This window comes from Octopus sinensis, linkage group LG1 (assembly GCF_006345805.1).
Source record: "Octopus sinensis linkage group LG1, ASM634580v1, whole genome shotgun sequence".
Taxonomy (NCBI): domain Eukaryota; kingdom Metazoa; phylum Mollusca; class Cephalopoda; order Octopoda; family Octopodidae; genus Octopus; species Octopus sinensis.
In genome coordinates, this window is record NC_042997.1 from 103,368,400 (window position 1) to 103,383,399 (window position 15,000).

At 35.3% G+C, this 15,000-nt stretch overlaps 1 protein-coding gene across 2 annotated transcripts in view; it reads right to left on the reverse strand.

Moving 5' to 3' along the window:
• The window catches only part of LOC115214885 (balbiani ring protein 3-like), a 32,676-nt gene extending 24,585 nt beyond the window's left edge, over positions 1-8,091 (reverse strand). The window contains exons 1-4 of one of the 2 annotated variants that reach the window (XM_036503459.1): positions 7,983-8,081; positions 5,056-5,175; positions 4,923-4,995; positions 3,689-3,709 (exon numbers count right to left, since the gene is read on the reverse strand). In XM_036503459.1, the coding sequence (XP_036359352.1) occupies positions 3,689-3,709; positions 4,923-4,995; positions 5,056-5,163 (202 nt within the window). In that variant the 5' untranslated portion in view covers positions 5,164-5,175; positions 7,983-8,081. Of the gene's footprint in view, positions 1-3,688; positions 3,710-4,922; positions 5,176-7,982 lie in introns of both variants that reach the window. The other variant, XM_029783918.2, reaches the window with a different exon arrangement.
• Between the last annotated feature and the right edge of the window lie 6,909 nt (positions 8,092-15,000).

Here is a 15,000-nt window from a genome sequence, read left to right on the forward strand (position 1 = left end):
AGCAGCATTTTGTCTGTTCTGAGTTCAAATTCCGCCGAAGTCGACTTTGCCTTTCATCCTTTCGGGGTCGATGAAATAAGTACCAGTGAAACACTGGGGTCGATGTAATCGACTATCCCTCTCCCCCCAAATTTCAGACCTTGTACCTTTAGTAGAAAGGATTATTTGCTTGTTCCTATATTTCAAATAAAAATAAAACTTATTTAAAGCCATAGCTGTTTGTAGCAAAAAGTTCTCGGACTAGTCCTGTAGCGCACCAACAGATGGTAGCACATGATTTCGGGCGCAATAAGAGCTAGCAGTGAACTTCATGAGGCAGTGTGCCGAGTGACATCGCTATGTTTACTTCGCAAGTTGTGAAATTTGTGTTTCTGTAATCACGTATACGCTGTAGTAAGCGATTTTTGTCATGGACAGGAAGTTGGAACAAAGATCCAACGTTAAATTTTGCGTTAAACTTGTAAGTCTGCTAAAAACAGCTATCGCTTTAAATATGTTTTTATTTTTATTTGAAATATAAAAACAAGCAAATAATCCTTTCTACTAAAGGTTCAAGGCCTGAAATTTGTGGGGAGAGGTATTGTCGATTACATCGACCCGATGTTTCGAGTGACACGGATGCTTCAAAAACGGAAGAACGTCCCTGGAAGACGATGAGCGACCTTGAAGATCTGCCATGAGCGTCATCCTTCGGAAATGTAGAGAAAATTCCTCAGCTTGTGCACGAGGATCGTCGGGGGACAATTAAAGCGTTTGAGGGAGAACATTCAGCGAAAGCGACCGGACCTGTGGAGCGCGAAGAACCAGATCCTTCACAACGACAATGTACCATGTCACCGAGCTCTCCTCACTCGTGAGTTTCTCACCAAAAATAACATAGTATCGCTTCTACACCTGTCCTATTTGCCAGATTTAACACCTGCGGACTTCCATCCCTTCCCCCAGAGAAAAATTCAGCTCAAACATCGCCGTTTTAATACCGTTGTCGAGATCAAAAGTAAATCGCAAACGGTCCTCGACCCACTTACGAAAAACGACTTCTAGGCCGGATTCCAGAAGTGACAGGAAAACTGGGACCGGTGTATTACTGCGCAAGGTGACTTTTTCGAAGGTGATGATGTTAAAACTTAAGTAAATAAGTTTTTTTTTTATGAAACATAACAAGTCCGGGAACTTTTTGATACCACTTCGTATCTGGAGTTGAATGCCATATTCGTGGGAAAAACTTTGCATATGCTTAAATTTGAATATATTAGTTTCATTTTATTTTCAGGACTACCAGTGAATTTCTCACTAGCTTATTCACTCCCGTAACAAAGAGAATCATAAATCTTCAGTTGATACTTCAACGTCAGCTATGATATCAAACCTCTAATTTATTCACGCTTGCAAATTTCTACGTAAATAGATTCGATTATATTTTTATTATTTGTACTTTATTTATGCATGTATGTATAAGTGTGTTGACATATAAAGATAAGACCTCATTTAAGATTACACTTCATTTCAGCTGTTTTACTTACGAAGCACCTCGATGACTTGTGTAGAGCTACAGATAACCAAACTGATAACATACCAGGTTACTGGCTGATGTATGTACGCTTTCTTATAACGTCATGATCACTGTACTCTAATTAAAACACATTATCACTTAATTAGTTCGTCATAGATTATCACTGAAAATGAAATGACCTAACTTAACACTGTATACTGATGCCTCAGAAAAGAAAGCGTTCCACCAAGCCGAATTGCTGTTGATGTATTGCAAGAAGAATAATTAAAAGGCTTGTATTTATCTTACGGCAGCGTGTATATATCAAATATATAATTCCGATAAAATGTTTTACTGAATCTTACAGTTCTGTGGAAGATATAATTACTCGTGGGGGTGTTAAAAACTAAAGTTTTATTGGTGATGTGTTACAGCTACAGTCATGGTGTATTAATAAATTGAAATATATGCATGAATAAATTCACAGAAACAGAGGCAAAATAAACCATCCACATTTGGATTAGTAAATCGCCATAAAGATTAGCACTTTAATGCACAAATCTCATATCGCTAGTATAATTCCTTTAGGAATTATGCTCTTCAATCCACTTTGCCTTTTATCCTCTGTGATCGATAAAATTAAGCACCAATAGAATACTGGGGTCTATCAAACTGATTATACCGTCTCCCGAAATACGATGGATTGAGCCAATGTTAAAATGAATATTAAAACAGTGGAGACGGTGCTAGGCCAGTAAAACCAGCAGAACGTCCAGAGAAAATGCAATAAAATATTTAGGTACGGACTTCCTTTTTTTTTTGTCCTGAGTTCAAATCTCATGGAGGTTAATTTGACGCTTTTCCTTTCGGGGTCGGTAAATGTACCTATGAAGCACTGAGATCGATGTGAGAGACTCTATACTTCCCACAAGTTTGGTTTCCTCCTAATTTCAGAAACCTATATTATATGAGTGGAGAAATGGCCGAATATAAAAAGAAAAGTCTATTTCGGAATCTTTCTCTCGGTTTTTACTTCAAATATGGTTCGACTGAATTTCCCACTTCGGCATAATCGATAGGATAATTATTCCATAATTATAATTACCAATAAGTAAAAACGCTTCAAAGCATTGATTATACATTTTTAACTTAAAGGGAAGGCTTGAATTCGATGAAATAATTCAATACTATAGCAATATAAAGTTATCTTTGAGTTCACTGTTCTTTTACTTTTATACTGGATCTAGTAATTTCACTGCGGCCATTCTGGGACATTGTATTCTAGGGCTTTAGACAATCATATTGACCCTACTACTTACTTTGATTTTAAACCTTTTTTCTGGTACTCTATTTTTTGAACGGTTTAGTAACCTTATTCCGCTTTAAATTACACAATTCCATACACACAGGTTAAACATAAAAACATACTCTCGCAAACACACATACATGCGTGCATACGCATGCACATCGCCCCCACCACACACATATAAGTGCTGTAGTTGCTTTTTGGGAAGAAGACTGCTTTCGAACCGCATGGTTTTGGGTTCAGTCCCACTGTGTAGACCTTTGAGCAAGTGCCTCAGGACGACCAAAGCCTTGTGAGTGGATATGATGGATGGAAACTGAAAGAAGCCTATCGTATATGTGTGTGTATGTGCGCGTGTTTGTGAAGTGTGTGATTGAGTGTGTGTGTATCTCCCACAGCTGCTTGGCAACCTGTGTTGATGATGATCTGTTTACTTTTCCGTAACTGAGCGGTTCGGCAAAATAGACCAATGAAATAGACACCAGCGTTATAATATGTACTGGGGCCGATTGTTTCGACAAAACCCTTTAAGGCGGTGCTCAAGCATGGCCGTAGTCCTATGACTAGAACAAGTAACGGTAAGAAACGAAAAGGTAATATATGTAACGGGACTTCAACGCAGTATCCATCTACGAAATTCCACAATTACACTCACAATATATCGGTCAATTCGAAAACACAGTGGATACGTAAATTGTTGCTCAGTGAACTAAGATCCAGAATTATGATTGTGTTATGCAAACTTCTGAAACAAACGGCGATGCCAGCGTCTGATTGAACATTTGAAGTTGGTTTGGTAAATAAACAATAGGCTTCTGATTCATTAATTTGTAATGACAAGAAGCATACAAAAAATTCCCTAAAATATATATAACCATAATCATACTTACCCGGTGGAAGGCCATCTCCAACTGAAACAGTTAGAAAAATTCGATTAATGACATTATCAAATGAGTTTCATTAATTTAATCATATTTTCTTGTAGAAATAAATTTAATGTATTCTGGCAATAGCGTTAAATTAATGGCGTAGTAATGTTTTTCAACATCCGGTGGGTAAAGATAATTTTGACGTCATCTCCACCTTTTTAACAGGCATGATGAGTAAGACAGCATTCCGCGTCCTTTCACACCAGCGCTCTGAGGCAACAGACCCCTTAGTTATCCCTTGTTACTCTTCTGTGTTAAACCTAAAAGTAATGTTTGAATATTTAATATACTGTATTACTTGTCGAAGATTTTTGTGAAGTATGATTGAATTGTGATGACTTTCAACAAAATATCGTTTTTGCCTACTAAGATAGCATTCGGGTTAGTTTGTGCTATAGTTGTATTTCTTGAGAGAAATTTGGGAATTCAAGCGAGAAATTGTTTTTAGGTTAAAAAATTCTTTATTATTCCTATTGAGTTTGTTAAGTTTATTTTCTTTTGATATTCAAAGGACATTGAATTAATACAGGACTATTTTTCTTTTTTTAATTATTGGTTTCTGCGGAACGAATCGTACTCATGGCCTCCTTAGACCCTCCCAAACGGATGAGATTGATGCCGTTTAACTTTCAGAATAAACTTGTAAATCGGCAGTTGTAGCCAAGACGGGAGCAAAGTCAAATTTCCAATATTATGAAAACGAATTGTGTGGCAAGTAGGACAGAGAGGCGTGTATCATTCTTGTCATGCATCTGGACACACGAACACACACACGCACACACACACACACACACACATCCACACACATATGCCAACAAAGACACATATGCTAATGCACAAGTACAAACACACGAACGCACATTAACGTTAATGGAAATGAACAGGAAAAATATATTCAACATCAGAAAAGAAAATAGGCAATTTCATTCCGTCAACCAGCTTAGTTCCTGCAGACTGGTTGTACACACACACACACACACACACACACACACATACACACACACACATAGATACATACACATATATATACTAAACATAGTACATACTTTTTACGGTAAAATATTTGTGTCACAGGATTTATAAAATATTTCTCATTTAATACTTTTTAAAGTTTATACAACAATTAAAATTTGAAAATTTGTTGCAACTTTCAAATTTTTCAAGCGAGTTTATTAATTGATAATTCCTTATTCACCTGTTCTGTTTTGTACCTGATTTCCACCATTTCGTGTCTGATCTCCGCCATTTCGTGTTTGATCTCCGCCATTTCGGGTTTGGTCTCCACCATTTTGGGTTTGGTCGCCACCATTTTGTGTCTGATCTCCCCCATTATTCCACCATGGTGTTGTATTGGGTTGTGTTGGGAAGTAAAATCTACCAGAAGCTTCCGAGAAGAAGTACAGAAGAAGGCCAAATGTTATGGCCCGCATTTTCATTTCTGCAATTATCTATAAGAAAATAATTAAGATCAACAACCGATCAAACCATTGAAAAACTTCTCAACTGCTAAATATTTTATTATATTCTCAATATATTAAGTTATTCACACATTTGTCTTGTTTTCATATGGTTTCTTAAATAATTTATCTTCACATTTTAGATTAGAAGCAATTTAGAATTCTATACTCCATCAATTGCCAGCCAATTGTTGCAATGCATATACTCAGAATGCTTAATCTTACCTAGAAACTGTAGAGTTTCTCCAATTAAAAGAGTATGTTCTCATTATATAGATTTTGTTAGTATAAGTAACACCTATATTGTTGAAAACACTAGTCTAGATCACTAGATTTTTCGCACAAATAGCGATATTTTCCCTCATTCTATTTTCCACAGCAAAGAGTGATAGTCAAGGCTGGAAATTCTTTCACAAAATATTTGCGTGGCTTTAGCTGTTTTTAGTTCTACTCAACAGCCCAATGCATTTCATATCTAATTAACTTTAATTAATTAATTTAATTAATTTATTAAGTATCAAGTAGCCAGGTGCCTGTTTGCTAACAATTTAACTAACAGCGTGCCGTTAATTAAGCATCAGTGAGCTGGCAGAATCGTTAGTACGCAGGACAAGATGTTTAATGGTAATTCATCCGTCTTTACGTTCTGAGTTGAAATTCTGCCGAAGTTGACTTTGCTTTCATTATAATAAATAATAACTGTGATATCTACCTATAATCTAATGACAATTAAGTAATTGTATAAAAGTAAATGTGTTTCAAATTGTCTAATGGTAAAAGTAGAACGTTCATATGATATAGTATAATCAGAAACTTAAAAATATATTCGTAACTTATTTTAAAACTAATAACGCTACACGTTCACCTCATATTCTTTTCTACTCTGGGAACAAAGCCTGACAATTTGGGGGAGGAGGGGCAATCGATTACATCAACCCCAGTACGCAACTGGTAAGTTAATTTATCGACCCCGAAAGGTAAAGTCGCCGTCGACGGAATTTGAACTCAGAACGTAACGGCAGACGAAATACTTATTTCTTTACTACCCACAAGGAGCTAAACACAGAGGGGACAAACAAAGACAGACAAACGGATTAAATCGATTACATCGACCCCAGTGCGTAACTGGTCCTTAATTTATCGACCCCGAAAGAATGAAAGGTAAAGTAGACCTCGACGGAATTTGAACTCAGAACATAAAGATAGATGAAATATTTCGTCCGGCGTGCTAACGCTTCTGCTAGCTCACTGCCTTACGTTCACCATATATTACAAGAGATTTAATTCACAATGAACACATTTTATTACAGATAGAATCCATTGAACCCACACAACTTGTTTTAGTCATTTCTGTAAATATATTTCATGTTAGATGCAGGAGTAATTGCTCACTAGACCTGAATCTTTTCGAGTTGCTTTACCATATCAGGCAAAGTGTTTCTTCAATATTTCATAGCTACTTAATGATATATATATTTAAAGTCATAACCCAAATTTGCTTTCGTTTCATTTGAGTTTAATACAGGAACCTTTGAACGGTTCAGCTTCTTAGATCAAAATAATTTCCTATTTAGTTTGTCAGTAGAGTCATGTGAGATTGTCAATAGAAGTCCTTTTCCGTCCAGTCGATTACACATAGTTCAAATTTAAGAAATTAAAATATTCATTTTTAATAAAATTACGCGTTTCAAAGTATAAAGGACATAATGATCGGGCTTAAAGTAGTTAAAGAAAGTTCTGCAATCAAAATTATGAGTTGTAGAAATATGAAACTTTCGTGCTCGCAAGAAATTGAAAATAGTGATTCATTCTTTCTATATTTGAGTCTGAATACTTTTGAATTGAAGTTCAGATACATTTGACTAATGCTAGCCATGGTGTCGACTCCAGAAAGTGGAAAACAAATTCGATATCATTTTAACTGTAAATCAGCTGGAAGTAAATTCGATACTCTAAAGCCTTGTGAACAACGCTTTATAATGCAGCTGTCTCACAATTTCCAGCACACAAGATTTGAAAATAATAACCCCACAAAATCAACTTCATTTCAATGTTATTTTCTAGATCTCTACATTAACAGTATGGATAGAAGTAGTTAACACAATATACCAATTCAGTTGTAAGTTAAAGAATTACATACATTTTAATCATCAAATATTCTGGTGGACAAACGAAGTAATTAATAATGGCTCTTTCGCAAATTATACATATATAATTATATGTGCGTGCGCACGTGTGTCTGTGTGTATATATAATATAATATATATATATATTATATACACATTATGTAAGTATATATACAGTATGTATATATATACATACATACATATATATGTATATGTATATATACATTGTATATATATATACATTATATACATGTATGCATATATACATATAATTAATAGCAATACACACACATATATATAAATAAATATATATGTATATATATACATATACATTATATATATGTACATACATTATATATATATGTATATGTATATATATATATATATATATATATATATATATATATATATATATACGTACATATATATACATGCATATATATATATACATATGTACCATGTATGCATATATATATATATATATTATATATATATATATATATATATATATACGTACATATATATACATGCATATATATATATACATATGTACTATGTATGCATATATATATATATGCATGATGCAAGAAATACAAATACAACCTGCAATTGAGGGAAAATACTGGATTGAAGCTAAATCTAAAATAGCAAATTTAAGCAGTTTAGTCTTACCTTTCTGTAGTAATAGATAAATATATGATAGTGGAGTTTTCAGAAATGTTTTTGAAGATCTCACCAGACCTGTGCAAATCTACTGTGACAGTACTGAAAAGAAAACCAGCTTTATATAGGTTTCCAGAGTAAATAAACGGTAAAAAGAAAAGAAAAGGAAAGGAGCGGAAAGGAAAAAACTGACAAAAGAGAGAATAAATTAAACATGAATAGAGTAATATATCGAGTATAGTTAATTGAAATACTTTGCACCGGGATATATGTTGATCTCGAAGGCGTACCCTGTGTGACATCATGTGACGAAGAGGGCAAACCCGTTAGGTAAACAGTCGGTTGGTGTTTATGATTACTCGTTTTCTTGACTTGGTGCTTAATTTGATGCCTGTATCAAGATTTACTTGAAGCACATATAATAGAAAACTGATATTAAAAATAAAATGTGTGAGGATTATGTGATAACTATTATGGGCTCGTTTTGTTTTACAACTCTATATTTCTGTAATCCTTACAAATTTAATATTACCAATATGATTTCTTTAAATATGTATAGAATAAAAAATCTATAAAATACCGGAGGCGGCGTAAATTAATTTCCAGTGGAATTTTTTGACATATTTGTGGTCACTGTTTAGTCATTCCTTGCAGAACACAAACATGAACCATATATTTGCATTGACACCTGCATCCTAAAATGAAACTAAAGAAACATTGACTCATCTTAATGATACTGCAAATCTAAAATTCACCCAAAAATAACATTTATTTATCTATTTTTTACTTACATTTAAGATTTCTTCTTTCCTTTCTTATATATTGTTAGAGGAGTACACGTACGTTTATTGACTTTATCTCTTTTCTAAATATAACATTTATGTTTCTTTATAAAAAGCATTGGGAATTTGTTAATCAGTGCCGGTGCTAGCTTCTAAACGAAGGATGTGGTTACGATTGAGAGTAGAGTCATAAATTTCCCTTTATCCGATTTCATAAGTAACGAATCCTGATGCTAAATATATGTGTATGTGTGTGTGCGTTCGTTCCTCTGTGTGTGTGTGTGTGTGTGTGTGCGTGTGTGTGTGTGTGTGGAGAGAGGGAGAGAGAGAGAGAGAGAGAGAGAGAACATGAGTCACGACTGAAAGGTTTCGGGTTCAGTCCCACTGCTTCGTACCTTAGGCTGACTAGTCTTGTGAGAGGATTTGGTTGATGGAATCTGAAAGAAGCCCGTCACACACACACACACATACACACACACACATACACACACACACACACACACACACACACACATACACAGACACAAACCACACACACATAAACACATACACAGGCAAACACGCACACATGTATATATATATGTGTGTATATATATATATATATGTGTGGTGTGTGTGTGTGTGTGTGTGTGTGTGTGTGTGTGTGTGTGTGTGTGTATGTATATACATATATGTATATATATATGTATGTGTGTGCATGTATGTATGCATATATTTACGTGTGCGTGTCTTTATATTTGCGATAGTCCAGCACTACCGCTTGACAAACAATGTTGGTTTGTTTATGTCACCGTAACTTAGCAGATCGGCAAAAGTGACCGATAGAATAAGCACCAGACTTAAAAATAATAAGTTGGTTTGTTCGACTAAAACCTTCAAGGCGGAGCTCCAGCATGGCTGCAGTCCAATGACTAGCATTTTCGCATATATGAACATGCCAACTGATTTTCGGCTATCAAAATCTTGTTATTCAGGAATAAGTAATACTCTGAAAAGCAAAGTTGACTTTAGTAGGACATGAACTCGGGTGTAATGACTCGGAACAAGCACTGCAAGGTATTATCTCCAATGACCTATCGAATCTGTCAGCTCACTCGAACAAAAATAAGAAGAACGACAATAGCAATCCTTTCTACTAAAGGCACAATTCCTGAAATTTTAGGGGAGGAGACTAGTCGATGACATTGACCTCAGTGTTTCACCGGCACTTAATTTATCGACTCCGAAGGGATAAACCGACCTCGGCGGAATTCGAACACAGAACGTAGCAACGTACGAAATACTGCTAAGCATTTCATCCAGCGGGCTAACGATTCTGTCAGCTCGCCGCCTTAACAATAAGAATAAGAATATTAATAATAACAGGCGGCGAGCTGGCAGAAACGTTAGCACGCCGGGCGAAATGCGTAGCCGTATTTCGCCTGCCGTTACGTTCTAAATTCAAATTCCGCCGAGGTTGACTTTGCCTTTCATCCTTTCGGGGTCAATAAATTAAGGACCAGTTACGCACTGGGGTCGATGAAATCGACTTAATCCGTTTGTCTGTCCTTGTTTGTCCTCTCTGTGTTTAGACCCTTGTGGGTAGTAAAGAAATGGGTATTTCGTCTGTCTTTACGTTCTGAGTTCAAAAATTCCGCCGAGGTCGACTTTGCCTTTCATCCTTAAGTACCAGTTGCGAATTGGGGTCGATCTAATCGACTGGCCCCCTCCCACAAAATTTCGGGCCTTGTGTCTAGAGTACAAAAGAATAATAGTAATAAAAAATTTAATTGCTCTATTGCAGTACTGATTGTCTTTTTGCTTTTCTGTTGTGAGCTGTATGGAAAAGGGAAAAGACAATCAGCCAGCATTCCTAGACGTATTAATAACACGCACCAAGTATGGATTCAAGACATCCGTATACCGCAAGCCGACTTTCACTGGACGATACCTTAAATTCAATACCCACCATCCATACAGTGTAAAGGGAGGGATTGCTCAGTACCTAAAACATCGAGCAAAGAATATACCCATCACGAAGAAATGATCAAGCTCGGTAACAATCCATTAAGCAACAACCACCCAAAAACATATCTACTCCAATTAGAAAGAGGAGAGAAGATGAAACCCATAAAATGACCACAGTCTGCCTGCCCTATGTGAAAGGCCTCTCTGAAAAGATACAAAAGATATGCGGCCCATATGACATCAGGGGAGTATTCAAGAGTAATACAACACTTTGCAAATATCTCCTTCAAGTAAAACCACCAATAGAAGACAATATGACCAAAAACTGCGTGTACTCCACCCCATGCAGCTGTGGTAGGTTATACAAAGGTGAAACATGCTGCCCCTCAAAATAAGAGTAGAGGAACATCGTAAAGCTGTGACACGAGGAGATATTGATAAATCGAGTATAGTTGATCATGTATGAAAGAATGGAGACCGCTTTCCTCTGTGGATGAAGTTAAAATAATAGACAGAGAACACCACTGGAAAATGCGAAAACTAAAAGAAGGAGCACATATGCTAGGACACAACAACTTCCTAAGCAGACCGAGTGCAGATATGAATAGCATATGGAAACCGGTATTAAGGAAGGATAGGAAAATATTAGATTTATAAGCCCTAAAAATTCATCCCATAATTGCTCACAGGATGTGACGTAGTGGTTAAGAGAGCGGGCTACTAATCCAAATATTCCGAGTTCCAAGTAGTGACCTGAATAATAGTAATAATAATAACAATAATAATAATAACATAGAAAAATACCTTAGGAATGAGAACCCAGGTTCGAAATTTTCTCCAAGACACCTGATGTAGGCTGGAGGGTGTATCAGCCGAAACGTTGATACAAGTTGAGGACAAATATCCGTCAAATTTAAATAATGAAAATAATTTAGATAATTCCTTAAATATAGAACTGTATTAACGATACTTCAATAAGTGCAACGATACTACACAATAAAAATCTACTAACTAAAAAGATTAAGAAATCGAAGCATTTACCAACAAATTCATCAATAATAAATTGAGCTCTTTCATACAATCTTTTATCTTTTACTGTTTCCGTGTGTCAATCATTAGACTGCGGCCATGAAGAACTTTTAGCCTAATTAATCGATCTTAGTACTTAATTTTTTTCATAAGCCTAGTATTTATTCTATCGGTCTTTTGCGAAACGGTAAGTTACGATGAAGTTGCGCAATATTTTGCCATATCTAATTATCTCTCCCAGAAAGCGTTATAGACATCTTTTCTCTTATCGTTGACAAATTCACTCACAGAGGAAATTTTCAGGATTCCATGAGAAATGTGAAGGTTTCCGTTAGGGACTTCATCTTTAAGTTGAAAAATCATCAATGCTCATTTCAAGGACGCAAGTGTTAAATTAATATAAAGCTTTTAATATTATGCAATAAACCGTCTTATAAATAAGAATGCTTCTTTCTTTCCACATGAGGGATGAAATCGAGGTGGTGAATTGATAAAAGTAGAGCACTACTTTAAAGCTGTATATTCTGACAATCAACTTCCAAAAGAAATGTGTACGTTGAGAATAGATTGCTTTTCAACTCAGTAGTCAATTTACATGCTCTGACTATAATATCATTCTGCTTGTCACGACTTGTTTTGCTTTAAACAACAATCGAAGACATAACGCAAAGTCGAGTGTTATTCTTTAACATTTTTGACGAAATGAATAACATAATTGACATTATCAATACTAAGAGCAATGTTAAGATCTATAATTTGTTAGCTAAAATAGAAAATTAGAACTGCTTGTTAATATTTGCTTGAGGTAGTAGCCAAATCTCCATCAACTAAAATTCTACATCTCACAAAGCGGAAAGAGGCATTTGTTGATGTTATTTTGGCTAGACAAAAAGGCGAGATGTGGCTAATTACTCTGCAACAGGATTAGTATGTTATAACTTCTGTTTTAATAGGAAGTCTTCAATCATATATATTTGTTTCAAATTTTGGCACAATGTCAGCAAGTTCGGGGGTGGGGGAGTAACTTATTTTATCGACTCCGAGAGAACGTAGGGCAAAGTCGACCTCGACGGAATTCTTCAACTATATATATTATTTTTCAAAAATAAATCTATTTTTAATTTGTATTTTTCTCTTTGTCAGAAATGTACAGCCCAAACATATTTGAATAGATTTAATCATACATTTAAAAAATCAACATCCCTGTTGCTGTTATTGTTATTAACATTCTTGTATTAGTTTCTTGGTCAATTCTGATTGAGTAGTCCTATGATTCTAAGCGTTCCAGTTATGACCATCACTTATTTCATTTGAATATAGTACATGCTGTTTAGGGCTACAATCAAAGATACCAATTTTCTGGTGTAAATTGAGGAAGAAATGAGTGTTATTTCTAGCTGGTCGAGCAATAACATATTAACTAGACAAAGGATTGTATATTAAATGAGTGACGTGGTTGTGGGTAATAAGTTTCATTTTATTAGTTGAATCGACTTTTCAACTGGTCAGTTCACCTCAACATTTTGTCGAGAGTGTTAAACGGTTACAATATAACGTCAAAAAAATGAGATTTGACAGCAGTTTGTGGTAGAATTAAGCTTGTGAGAAGGATGCAACGTGGCATCATTGATGTGTCATTGATAAAAATATTTTCAAATGACTTAGCTGCTAAAAGAGTCTCTATGTTGTTAGTCGACTTGTTAGTCAAACCTTCAAACCACACCCACCGATTTTAAAACCAGAAGAATACTGTGGATATACAAAAATCATGGATATACAAAAATTAATAAACAAATGAATAAATGATGATGATGATGATGACGATGACGATGACGACGATGATGATGATAATAATAATAATAATAATAATAATAATATAATAATAATAATAATAATAATAATAATGCTCAATACCACAGAATTCTGCTCAATACCACAGAATTCTGCTCAATACCACAGAATTCTGCTCAATACCACAGATTCTGCTCAATACCACAGAATTCTGCTCAATACCACAGAATTCTGCTCAATACCATAAATTCTGCTCAATACCACAGAATTCTGCTCAATACCACAGATTCTGCTCAATACCACAGAATTCTGCTCAATACCACAGAATTCTGCTCAATACCACAGAATTCTGCTCAATACCACAGAATTCTGCTCAATACCACAGATTCTGCTCAATACCACAGAATTCTGCTCAATACCACAGAATTCTGCTCAATACCACAGAATTCTGCTCAATACCACAGATTCTGCTCAATACCACAGAATTCTGCTCAATACCACAGAATTCTGCTCAATACCACAGAATTCTGCTCAATACCACAGATTTGCTTGTCAGTTGTTTGACCTTAACCAGTTGAGCATGTCCCTTAGTGGCTGACGATATGTGCATCTCTGATCACGAGCAGAAGTAGTGGGGGAGCATCATAGCCATATGTTGAGAGGGATTCTTTGGGGTTTGAATAATTCACCTCTGGAAACATGGGTGGTTCTTTCAACATCCTTAAACAACCCTTATTCAGGGACCTTTTGAGCGGGATGGGCTACTCAACCTGAAGAATAATTTCTAACTGGCCCCACCTGCAAAGTCATGTGCTGTTTATCTTGATATGAGATCACCATGTCGCGCACATAGGTTGTGATGCATGTGCCTGGTGCACCCTTATCAGACGGGTAGTCATGATGGGTATATTGGGCTTCGTATATTTTACCCCAGTGTCACTTTGATGGCATGAACTGCTCTCTCACTCAATAATAATAATAATAATAATAATAATAATAATAATAATAATAATAATAATAATAATGATAATTGACATAGCAAGTCCCGGTGACAAAAGCATCAAAGAGAAAGAAGAAAGACTGAACATCTGTAGCGATTTGAAGTGAGAAATACGCAGATTGTGAGCAATGAAGAGAGTGGATATGATACCAGTAGAAATGGGCACGCTTGGAAATATCAGCATGCAACTACCAATATGGCTAAAAAAAAAAAGATTGGTACAGATGTAAAAATAAAACACCTACAAAACCATCATTGCTTGGAACTGCAAGAGTTCTCCGCAGGGATCTTGAAGCATGATCAGTAAACAAGTGTCGCTTTAACCTGCTGGCTGTGGACAGCTGACACTCTCCATCATATCCAGGAAAATAAGCTAAGAGTTTTCATCAAATAATAATAATAATAATAATAATAATAATAATAATAATAATAATAATAATAATAATAATAATAAAATAAACTGAGCAAATATAAAGAT